This window comes from Pogonomyrmex barbatus, unplaced genomic scaffold (genome assembly GCF_055798465.1).
Source record: "Pogonomyrmex barbatus isolate J1 unplaced genomic scaffold, ASM5579846v1 scaffold2, whole genome shotgun sequence".
Lineage (NCBI taxonomy): Eukaryota > Metazoa > Arthropoda > Insecta > Hymenoptera > Formicidae > Pogonomyrmex > Pogonomyrmex barbatus.
This window is the reverse complement of record NW_028297116.1, coordinates 2,911,418-2,924,022: the sequence shown is the minus strand read 5'-3', so window position 1 is coordinate 2,924,022 and position 12,605 is coordinate 2,911,418. Positions and strand designations below refer to the sequence as shown.

The window sequence follows — 12,605 nt, the reverse complement described above, 5'->3', positions numbered from 1 at the left end:
GAGAATTCCTTTGATAACTCGGAAGAATGAAAAAACAGGTTTAAGGCGCTCTCGCGGTCGTTGAACCCCGTGTCCCATACTCTGTTCGTTACGTAACAGATGTGATCTTAAACTCTACTGAGTTCTGGGACACTGTACGTCGGATGTTCCGAGATCAAACTTACCCATCAACGCGATGAGATCACCCTCTAGAAAGCTCAGCTGATTCTCTCCCGAGCTGAGATAGGCGAAGAGAGCCCTGGCGAGGGGAGCGTCCCCCCAACCCCCGGCGCCGACTCCGGTGCCGCCGCCGCTGCTGCGGGACATCGGGGGCGCCATGGAACGAGGCCGGGGTGGGGTCTCTGGAACCTCTGGAAACCAGAAGCGCTGTAACTGACCGAGCCTGTAAACGGCGTAGAGACGAAGGACGGCGGGGGATGAGGATGAGCCCGGGATAATACGGGGGTAGTTTCGGGGTGAACCAGGGCAATTAGGTCAGCGTACGGCGGATAACGGCGGTCGGAGTGGATGTCGGAAGGCGAATGGGCATCACCCCCGTAGGGACATCGAGGATAAGAGGAAGAGACGGGATTTGCGAGAATTGTTCAGAAATATCAGCGATGCATTATTAATGCGCGGCCATTCGTGGCAAATTAATTCAACGCGGGAATGTACATACACTGGTACTAAACGCGTAGCAACGACGTTGATTTTCGTCTGTTGAATCGTTCGTAGAGGCATAGCGAGATTAATTAAGGGTTTAATTCACTATTGCGACACACACACTCCCTACGCGCAAACGCACAAACGGGAATATTTATATTGCGTTTGTGCGTTGCGTTCTTTGAATTTATTTGCATTCACGCTTTTCCGATTTTGAAACCGTTTATTTTGCTTTACGTGACAGGCAAATATAACGTGGCGTAATATCGAGGAAGGCGAAAGAATCAGGAGATTCTTCGGTGTAAAGGCGGGGGCGTATAATGACGAGAGTGTGATGGACCAGCGTGACACGCGACACCGCGACGATGAAATACGGTCTCGGGTCGTATTGCACAAACGAAAAGCATATTCCGTTTTTATTGCGCGCGAGACCCGATTCCGGAAACGGCGAGAGCCTCGGATTTCGACACGAGTCGCCCGAATCTGATCGCGGCTGAAATTTATACGACCGGCACGACAGGTCTCGCGAAAAGCGAGTGGAAACGTCAGCGCGAATGGCTCCATTTCGCCGATTTTTCTCGATTGTCTCTGACCAGTTGACAGCCCAGTTGTCGTTGTTGTTGTTGTATGGCAGAACGCGAGGCAACGAACGAGCAAAAGATAAATCCAAAGATAAATCATTCCGGTCATTCAAATGAGTCTTTCATTATTAAATGAGTCCTTTAATTTACCATCATGTTCGTACAATATATTAATTACGAAACAGGAAAATTATTCAACGTAATCTAAAATTAAATCTGATTTATATTTAATAATATCGTACCACACTAATTATGTTGATTAAACCAATCGTCTAAAAGAGTATACGCATAATAATATATAGTAACAATGTAACAGCTTAATTGTTCCAGGTACAATTATTGGATTATTCGATCAGGATATGCGGTTCAGTTTAGTTCAATTCAGTTTAGTTCGGCATAGTTTGATATAAATTAGTTTAGTTGAGAATTCTGCTAATTTTATTCCTCGAATGTAAGGGACGTTTAACAGGGGAGCGGCGAATTTTCGGTACGAACGCACAGCATACCGCGTAAAATCGATATCATTGTCGCAGAGAAAAAAAAGAAGGAGCTGCAGGACAACGTACCAGGGCCGAGGGATAATGTCGAGGCGTGCAAGTTGGCCTCCGACCTCGCTCTGGAGAGGGTGGCGGGGAGATGGGATGCTGGACCGAGGTGGCTGGACGACGGCGGGTTTCCGGGTAGCGGGCCCAGTCGTAGCTCCAGGCAAGAGCTGTCCATGCTCCGGGTCTTCCGCAATTGCGAGCTCATCGTCGTCAGCTCGGAGCCGCCATTCTCGTCGTCCTCTGGCCAAAACGACGTTTGCTAACGAAAACATAGAGTTGCCATTTTATGTCACGCTTCGACAACGTAATAAATTTCTTTCACCATATTATGATTTGTTAACTTCAGAGTGACGCTATCGCATACACGCGTTAAATTTTTTCTTTACCCCTTTATCTTCTCGAATGATTATTCTTTTTCGAATTAATTGTGATATATTATTGTTGTTAAAATTCAAAAGTTTTTAATTTCTGTAAAAAGTCTGAATAAAGTCTTTTAACTTTTTAATTTTTTCAAAAAATTCGGATTTTCGGTACAAAGAACGCTTTTTTAAAATTTCTCTCTGAAATTTTAAAAAGACGCGTGATATTTTTTTAAGTCGTTTGCGGAATTCATGCGGAAGGAAGCAAGAATAATATATTACATTCTGTGTGTTGAGTGACACGATTAAACACCGAACCGCGAGAATAAATCTTCATTGTGTTCTCAGATCGATCGGAATCATGTGTGAACATGCGGAAACTGAGAGATTTGTGCGACCGACGAACTACGTCACGCGAGTTTACCCTGAGTCTGGAAGCGAACATGTCCTCCACCGATTGGGGCAAGTATTCCCTGGTGGCGGCAACCTCGCGCCATTTATCAACCGAGGGATGAAGCGCGGCCAGTGCAACCTCATGAAAACTCGCATAGTGCTTCGCCAAGGAGCATTGTCGCTCCAGCACGAAACCGTATCGCCGTCTCTCCTGAGTCATCGCCTGTGAAAAGAACGCACAAAGGGCGCCGAGGGTGTTAATGAACTCGCTCCGTTAATGAATCTCATCGCGTAATCCATCATCACCACCATAATCCCGATATAATTTTCGTTATTCATCCGCCACAAAAAAAGATCTCGCATTATATACTATACTTATGTAATCATTTTGAAAGGTGTCTTTCAGTAGGCCGTGAAGGCCGAGTAACCCAAAAATCGTTAGTTTTGCAGATTTCGTAACTCACGTTCTTCAAGCTCTGCTCGCAGAAAGCGTCGAGCTTGGACTTTTCCTCTTCGAGGATCTGCATGTTCTTCAGCTCCTTGTCCATGGCGAGGCCGCTTTTGTTGGCCGCTCTGGACTTCTTTCTATGTTTCTTCATGGTCGCGGCCGCCTTGCTATAGGTCTCGGATCTGGTCTTGTGCTGCTGAAGAAACTTCTTTTGCTCGCTCTGAAAGCCCGTTCCCAGCGCGTTGCATTATTCATCATCGCCAGAAGCCGGAACGCGGGGACAATTAATGTCCCTTCCGGGGACCACATTTTCGGTGGTTTACTTACCTGGACGACTTTCGTGTCCTTCTCCAGGTTGGTCTCCAGAGGCACCAGCAGATCTACGTAGAACGCCTTTAACTAGAACGGAAAAAAGGAGACAAAAAAGTTGTTATTACGCGCGAATATTTACCTCCTTTTGCAATCATTAACATATTCTAATAACTTCTAATTATTATCTAATTATACGAGTTTTATACGATAAATAATATTATTTTTACGCAATGTTAACACAAATAACATTTTGCCAGGAAGTAATTTCTTAATTTATCGCACGTTTCTCATCGTTTCAAAAATAACCATCCATTTGGAAAATTAACACGAATTTGAGTGGTTTGCGAGATGGGAGGTAGGAGCGCTCATAAATTAATACGGATATAATAAAGTAATCTTTTTAAGTGGGAAATAAACATACACTGCTGGGCAATAAACATAATTAAGAGAGAGTCGGACATACTTCCGACATTTAAAAGCAAGGGATGAGGAGATTAACGTGAACTTTTGCATCCTCCGCGACTGGTGTTGAGAGAGAGAGAGAGAGAGAGAGAGAGAGAGAGAGAGAGATGTTTCTTTATTTCCTCGCCGTCTCGGGTTCGCTCTGTGTGAACTTTAGGCGGTTTACGAGTCTCTCCCGCGCCAGACCTAATTTATACTCAGGAGTAGTCCTTGGTTGGATGCATTCCGACGGGAAACGTGGCGGCAACGACGACGACGACGAAGGGCGCTCTTTATTCCTTTTTATTAGCATCTCGAGAAGACGCAGTAAGGAAGAATAGTAGGAGGAACGCGCGTGAAATTTCGCGTAATGGAAAAAGAGTGTAACGCAGTAATATACCGGCATAACAATGGAATAATAATATGATGCGAGTTGTGGAAGTCCGAATTAAAACTTGAATAAATGACAAGCGGTGTTACGGGCGCAATTAGAAGAAGCGTTCCGCAACAATAGACGCAATTTCACGCCAATATACTTGGGGAAAAAAGGGGGAAGTAAGACGTGCGAATAAATGGAAAGGAAATCGAGTCCCTCCAGACGAGTCAGTCGAAGCTCGGTGGTGAGATTCGAAGATCTTGCGAAGTTTGGCAAACCCGGACGTTTCGATTTTCGCTTGACCGGTCTGTTCGACCGCCGAGACCAGATCTTGGAAATTTCGATTCGAAAATGTGACTCGCGACCGGGAATTGAATTGTCCGAGCTCCTCCGAGGGCCACATCTTAGGGCCACTCCCCTCGCCGCAATTAAATCACTTTCCTCCATCTCCATCATTCACCATCCGATCAAACACGCGCCCAAAACTCGTCCGCGGGGCATGATTTTCCGGGGAAAAGCGTTAATGATATGCCTCCATGTTTACCAGGCACTTCGATCCACCAGCGTATTAACCCCTTCGAACTTCCTCTTTCCATGCCTGAGTCGGCCTGCCGTACGTCGGTGTTTCTTCGAGAGCCACCCTATCCCGCTCTCCTCTTCTCGCAACCGGCCGCCCTCACCACCCTCGCTCCCCACAAGCTCGCGTTTCACGAACAAGTTGTTTGTTTTGCAGTTCGAGCACCCTTCGCCTCGCTTTTTATACGTCGCTCAAAGGCAGGCGGATTGCAGCCGCCCGGTTGCTATGGCGGCGGTGCGCGGCAAGAGGAAGGGAAAGGGGGGAATCCGTCTTTTTTTTATCCGCTTTTTTTTTTATTCACCCGCTCTTCCCCGCCCCTCGTTGAACACGCGAATCTCTACGCACCGTGAATTTAATCCGCGAGCTTTTAGGGAACGCCGGCGATTTTTATTGGGAAATTCTGCGCTCTTTAGATCTGATTGTGAGCGACCGCCGCCATGTTTAGTCCGTGTTGGGGCGAGCAAGTGAGCGAGCGAGCAAGCGAACGAGCGTCTTTTATCGCGCACTCCAGTTTCGCCCTTTCCTCATCTCGTCTCCCCCATGTCTCGCCACACCGCCGCCTTGTCCACCGAGAATTACACTCACTTCCGGAACGCGCGGGCGCACCGGACTCTTTTGCACCGACTTCCGGTCGCGTCACTAGGCTAGATCAGAGAACCGAATTTTACCGGAAATAGCCGCAAAAACGGCAGTTTCTGTGTCAAAAAACAACAGTATTGTTACAAGGAAACAAAATATTGTAAACTTTTTAGAAAGAATAACTTATCTCATATTTTCTATATCTGATCGCACTAATCTTAAAATATAGAGAAACTAACAAAGTTGAAATAATTTATTTTTTATTATTATAAAAATAAAATAGGGTCAAGGTATGCTGTATTAAACAAATTAACTTAAAAATAACCTAAAAATATTTACCGTAAAAAAATTAAGTTTCCAGAAAATAAAAACAATTAAAATTAAAATTTTCAAATTAATTAAATTGTTTATAAAGTGAGGAACCATTGTGGCACGATCGCGAATCAATGATTTCCATAGAAACATTCCTTAGCGGAAATCTCCGAAGTTATCGATTAAAGTTATCGTGAAGATAAACGTTCGCCAAAAAGCTGCAAAGTAATGCAAGTTACGTGAATTTCACCCCACGCAGTCGTTCTCCATCCCATTGGACTTGGCACTCATTCTTTTCTTTCCTCGTGGCACTTCCTCCGCTCGTTTCTTCCGATCGCGCTCAAGATAATCTTCGTCTGAAGTGCGTTTTCATCGCCGAATCGTGACGCAGCACGCGTACGCGACTGTTTGTTTCTTCAAAACTTCCCGGAGGAATCAGAAGTCACTGACCCTCAAAACACTGCTCGGAGCAGCCCCAAACATAAATCAACTATTTCATTATTCGCTTCGTATAATACTATGCGTGTAGTTCTAATTGTTTATAAACAAATGAGTGAGAATAAAAATCTTCCCGTGAATTTAATTAAGACATTTACATATATATATATATATATATATATATATATATATAAAGTTTATTCTTCGTTTAATTCGCCAAGAAAACGTTATTTTAATGAAATTTTAATTCGCATTGTTTATGCTACTGCCGAGTTCTTTAATTTAAAAAAATTAAGAGTGTCTGTAACGTCCCTTTGCTTTTAACGTTTTGCGCGGTAGTTGCAGTTTCCCGTGCAAACATATCGTGCGCACGAAAAGAAAACTAAGTTTTCGGTGTGTTTTAGTGGAAAAAGCTGCGCCAAACTTAACGTTACTTAATTATTGTAACAGAAAGGGAATGTTCTTAGCGCTTGGTTGTGGATTACATTGGGTTAGGTCACTGGAGAGACATTTTCGCAGAGAAGTCGACTAGAACAAAATTGTAAAATGCGATGGCATCGTGTAAGAGAAAGCGGGAGAGGAGAGAGAGTTGTAAAGTCGTAATAACCACATGTCGTTATGGTCGCAATGAGATTTCATGTTCAAACGAAACGCCCGCGGGATGTAATGTTGCCCTCGAGCCAAGCAGAAGCGAGCCGCAGGATCAAAGAGGCTCCTGCGGACTTCCGCGTTTCGTAAAACCGCTCTATAGGGCGTTGCGGGATCGGCGAGAAGAGAGAGAAGAGATGAGAAGAGAGAGAAAGATGTGAGTTGGAAGGTGCTTTCTCAAGTTCTCAAAAGGAATAAATAGAAAGTGATAACATCCCCAGATAACATTTTCTTTTCAAGCGATTAAATATTTGCAATTAATTTAATGATTACTTAAATATTGCAAGTTATTATTTATTGATTATTATCCTCGAGATTATTCAAATAGTGAAAACACGATGAAAAAAACGTCTTTGTTCATTGAGTTAGTATAATAAATAAAGAGATGTGAATTTCCACTACATAGGCTTGGCACGACAGACGATGGCGTAAAAGACATCTTTACGAATCCTGGCAGACGCGACCGTCTGACGTAATCCCCGGAAATGGACGGTGCCAGGGTGGAAGACAGACGGAAAAAAGGGGAGAGGCAGACAATACGCCTGCTTTTAGCTACCCTGCAAAATGTCTCGGAATATTATTCGATCGTAATAAAAAAATCTTCTTAAGAAGATTCGTATCTGTTGAAGAAATATAAAATAGAAATATTAGCTAAACTTTATTTTAAATTCACTATAACAATTATGATTGTTATTAATAACTATTAAAATTAAACTCTCAATCGAGTATTATAATATCAAAATAGAATTTAGACACGGATTAGACTTTTCCTCTTGTACACGCTTTCTAATATAAATATTTGAATATTAAATATTAAACACAGTTCAATATTAAAAAAAGTTTATAGGATGGAAGAAGATACGAGCCGTGAATGAAAATATTTCGTCTTAAAAATTAAATTCTTTTTCTATTCCACTTACGATGTTCATCTCCTGCTCCTGAATTTCCTTGTATACCTCGACGATTCTCATCAGCGCGAAACCTGCAACACAAAAAATATAGCTCGATCAGACCTCCCTCCGATCGTCCTGGCGGGACTCCTCTCATGGGATCGAACGACCAGAACTTTCGTCTTGAATTATTCAGACGCGGTTGGCGTCGCCGATACTTTAATCCAGCGTGGGGCCGCGGTGACTAAAGGGGGAGGAAAGTGGAGAACGAGGGTAAGCGAGGGATGGGTGTCGCGATGGCTTAAAGTAGCGCGTTACGATGCCCGTGGCTGTTCGCCCTCGAGTGACTTTCCTGCCGAAAGCTCGCGAAAGCTCACCACGGGAAAACAAATGCTCACGCGTCGAGCTCGATCGAGAAAGTTTCCGCGGAGAACGGAAACTTTTCCCGTGGAAACGTTTCCCGCCACTACTCCCTCCCACTTTCTCTCTCTTTTTTCACTCAGATCTCAGATCTGTTCAAGAGGATTTCAGGCGTTGCTTTTGAATGAGCTTGCGGATTTCACGTTGGCGTGAACTTAGGCGAAGCGTACAAAATAACGGAAAAGGGAAAAAAAAAAAATTGCCACACTGAGGCTTTCCGCCGTAGAATCTGAGGCATTTGCGTTAAAAGACGAGATTACAGAACTTTGCCTACTTAAGCGGCTTCAATTTACAGCAATTAAAAAGTCGCGCTAAACACTAATCATTTTTTATTATACCTCTCGGTTAATTAAAAATATTTCACGCCGCACGTTGTGTGTCCGCCCGCAGCATTTCTCATTGCGTTTCCCTTTTTAAACAGCCATATTTGCAAATGCAAAAATTACACAGTGGTAAATAAAACGGTGCACGGTGTACGGAGTGCGCAGTTTTCCCATACGTCCTATGCGAAGCGTTCAGCGTAAAAAAAAAAAAAAAAAAAAAAAAAAAAAAAAAAAAAAAAAAAAAAAAAAAACATTAAATAACATATATTTTTGCATCACCCTCTTCATGAATAATGAAGGGGCGAGAGAAGGACGGCGAAAATATGCCGCTCCTTCCGCGCGTATGGATCCTCTCGTTATGTGTCCGTCGCCGGAAAAAGAGACCTCGCCTCGTGCGAAGATATCGGCGACGGACGCGGTTTCTCGGTCACGTGCGACAAATATCGCCTAACGCACGTGACGGCGCGGATACCAGCGGATACGCTATCTCGTATATTTTACCTCCGCCGTGTGAGGCGATATATCCGCGCGATTTTTACTCCCGCGAGTGTGTACCGCGAGTTTTGCATTTTATCGAGCGGCAACTCGATATCTCGGATACACCCTCGGCGGATGTATTAGTCATTCCCACGGTGTTACGCGCGGCCGTTTTTGTTGCTCGGTACATGCGCGAGAACGGTGCGTTTCGAATTTTTACGTGGTTCTTCGAAACGTCATGGAAATGGTATCGTGAGCCGTGGGATTGGTCGAAAGTTCCGTCAGAGCCACGAAAAATGGAGAACGGAAATAAATCCTATGTTACGCATTAATTACGATGATGATCAAATGATATAAGTATATTTATATGCTATATATATATATATACAGGGTATTTCCTGTAATTCGATCATCTCCAGATTATATTTTTAAAATGCTTTTAAAAATGGAATAACACATTCTCATTGATACGTAGTAATGTAATTTATAAAAAACAAATTTAGCCATATAGGATATGTTAACCTTAAGATAACGTTAAACATTTGGAAAAAAATGTAATTTTTTGTCATCCTATTTTATAAATGTTGATGCTCTCGAAATCTTGTAAAATAATAATTAAAAAAATACTGCCACCTATTATAATATTTATCCCTTTGAAATGAACAACTTTTCCCTTTGATATTTTTTCGTATCATTAAAAACAACAGAAATATTCTAAAAACGACTTACAGAAAACGCTCTGTGCATTGTGTACTTAAGCATTGTCAAAAACTTTTCTGCGTGGAAAAAATAATTTTTCTGAAGTTTCTAAAAATTTAGTCAGATACAAAAATCTGAAAATAATTTTGTTGAACTATCAATATTATGCAAGGCATTCGAGTTGATTGCTGGATCATCAAAATTTTTGCAATGTTATCATTTTTTAAACGTTTACATAATTATTTTCATAGTCCAACAAAATTATTTTTAGACCTGTATCTAAATGTTTAAATACTTAAACAAAATCTTCTTTCTGTGTGAAAGAACTCCAAATCTTTTTAAAATTCCTATGTTAGTAAGGAACTTTATGCTTTCATAAATCACTAATTACGGTTTATTAAATCTAATGATGCTCACGGTATTAACAGCGTGTAACAATCTCTGAGGGAAGTTTATCTCTGTTTCAAATCTCATCGATCCTGCCAATTCGCCCGGTGAATCTCGCATTCGCTTAAAACGCTGATAATCCCGGGACGCATAAATTCGGCATCGACGTCGGTGCGGCGGCGTGTCCGGCGTGAATTTTCGTGTCCTCGCAAAGTAAAATATGTTCCTTTGTTCTCCCTGCCTTGAGCAAACTGCGAGGTCACGTGCAGCTACAGCGACAGCTATTACCCGGTCCTTAAATGAAAAGCTAAGGATAGCAGACAACGTAGACAAAGGGTGCGCCCGTCGTGTCTCAGCCATACAGTATCGTAATCCTCCGCCCACACGGGAAACTCCGGGCGAAGGAAGCCCGTTTATACGCGCACTCGCATATACAGGGTAGCCCGAGAAATATCGTCGCGCAAAAGGAGCGCCTTGGCTACCTTCGCCGGAATACGCGGAATATAAACATCAGATTCTCGAGAATCCGCAGATTTTAAGCGCCATAGATTCGAGAATTTTTAGATCTCGGAGAGAAAGACCCACCCCCCTTTCCCATCCCGTTCCTCCTCGGATTACATCGACGGCAAAGAATCGTGGATTTGGAATTGTGCATTCGTGAATTCGCGGAATCCGTAACGACCATTGTGATTCTCGAAAGGGGAAATAAATTGATAAAAAAGAAAATCCCTAATGTTTTATTATTTAGAATTAATTTTCAACGTATTTTCTCTCGCGAAGTGCCGGCGTCCGGAACCTGCCGCGAAATGTCCTGTAGACACGATCTCCACCCCACGTGAGGGGGTATCCGCACGAAAGCTGCTCGGAGCTTTTCCGCGTGACTTCCCCCATCGACTAACCTCCCTTCTCCCCCGGGCGGATTTTCCGCGGTCGCCATGGATCCGTTGTTCCTGCTTACGGTTAAGCATTAAACCCCCTATGCGACGAGCATTAGCTCTATCCCAATGAAGCCGCACGCTTACGGGAGATCTAAAGCCCCGCAAGCGTCGTTACATGCGACTCCACCCTCTCCCCCGCTGCGACACGTGGGTGAGTAAAAATACGTGGGGAGTACCGAAACGTCAATTACGGAAGAATAAGCGAATAAAATTCGCGATCGATCGTCCATGGGCGAAAAATAATTTACCGTCCTTTCTCGAAGCTAAAGTTCTCCGGGTGTTGGATCGCGGTTTCGCAGGGGTGATAAGGACGTCGTGCGGATTTATGTAATATTTATCCGACGTTCGATACGCATCGGTGTACGTCGTTATCGTTGACGGGCATCCAATATCGCGTCAAACTAGGCGGACTCGGCTAAAGCAAGGAACCCGTAATCCGGGAGGATAGCAAGATAATATACATCTCAGATAGGGTAATCCAAGAACACCCCGGCGAGTCTCGTCGTCGTGTAACGCGATCGCATTAGGCGAACCATTTACAACCGTTCGACGCGAAACTACCTACGACGTGTCGGAGGCCCTCTCGTCGAGGTCTTCCTTCACCGCCCTTCAATCTCGACGTTAATGCACCCAGCGGGCTATGATAGGACGAGAACACGAGAGGGCGGCGGAGGGGAGGGAGGGAGCGACGCGCTTCTCTTGTGCGGGGTTTCTCTCTTGTTACACAATGGGAAGCCTCGCGTTACAAGTGTAAACGGGAACCAGCGACGCTTGAAATACTACGAAGCTGCGAAGCTTCCGCCCACCGGCGACGCGTCGGGTGTGAAAGTACACGCAAATGTACGAAAGCCCTTTAAGGGCGAACGTCACCCTTAGACGTCGCTCGTTCAACGAGACCGGCTCGGTCTTGAACATTCGCACGAGAAGGGAAATTTGGCGGAGGCATCGCGGCGTAGCTCGCGCGACGTCAGAATCCGCGTCGCTACAAATCCCTTTCGGTTCGCGCTTCGTCGAAATTAAATTAAATTGTTAGCAGTCTCAGTCATGTTCGTGCAATTAAAGCGGTCGTTAATTGTACAATAATGCCAATTGTTAACCCGCCATATTTCCACGGATTTCTCCGAAAGCGACCTCGGCATCTACAAACGCCGCGAATAACGAAGTGACGTGCTTGTGCTTGCAGATTCTTTTCAAGCTTTCAGACTTTCTTTTAATCCGCAAATTTTTAAACTCATGGCTTTCTAGATCCTCGGACCGCTCAACAATCTCGGCTTATTACAGCCCATTATTAATCTCTCCACCCCAACGGAATTTTCTCCCCGTCGGTGGTGCGTTTAGCTATATTTAAAACGCCTTTAAAATCCTCGCGACGGAAGAGAAGGGGGAGAACGATAGGGGGTTGTAAGTAGCATGCAAATCGTCCGGGGATACGTTTCGACCACCGAGTCAAACGGAATGTACGATTCCGTTGCGTCGAATCCGCATCGGCAAGGGTTTGCCCGGGGTTGCGGATGCTAATATTGAATCAACGGGAAGTAAACACGGGTTGTTTTCGATTTCGTCGGGAATCCAACCGGACGATTTTTCCGGCCGATTCGCAAAAGGTCGATATGCAAATCCTAACTTGCCTGAAAACGTCGTGCTGAAAATCGTCGTGAGCCAAACCATACAGCGTGCTTTGAAATAATCTAGTGGAATTTTTCTAAGGGAGAAAATATTCACATATATATTATATATAGTATACCTTCGGAAATAATATTTTTTATTTTCTGATTTTTGTACGATTGATGATTATCGCTTACAAATTTGGAATTAATATT

The 12,605-nt window shown here is 43.9% G+C and overlaps 1 protein-coding gene across 1 annotated transcript in view; it reads right to left on the bottom strand.

Moving 5' to 3' along the window:
- The window catches only part of IRSp53 (Insulin receptor substrate 53 kDa), a 76,129-nt gene that overhangs the window by 8,482 nt on the left and 55,042 nt on the right, over nucleotides 1-12,605 (bottom strand). The window contains exons 5-10 of the mRNA XM_011643816.3: nucleotides 7,572-7,633; nucleotides 3,296-3,367; nucleotides 2,985-3,188; nucleotides 2,552-2,743; nucleotides 1,790-2,027; nucleotides 165-350 (exon numbers count right to left, since the gene is read on the bottom strand). Of these exons, the coding sequence (XP_011642118.2) occupies nucleotides 165-350; nucleotides 1,790-2,027; nucleotides 2,552-2,743; nucleotides 2,985-3,188; nucleotides 3,296-3,367; nucleotides 7,572-7,633 (954 nt within the window). The remainder of the gene's footprint in view (nucleotides 1-164; nucleotides 351-1,789; nucleotides 2,028-2,551; nucleotides 2,744-2,984; nucleotides 3,189-3,295; nucleotides 3,368-7,571; nucleotides 7,634-12,605) is intronic.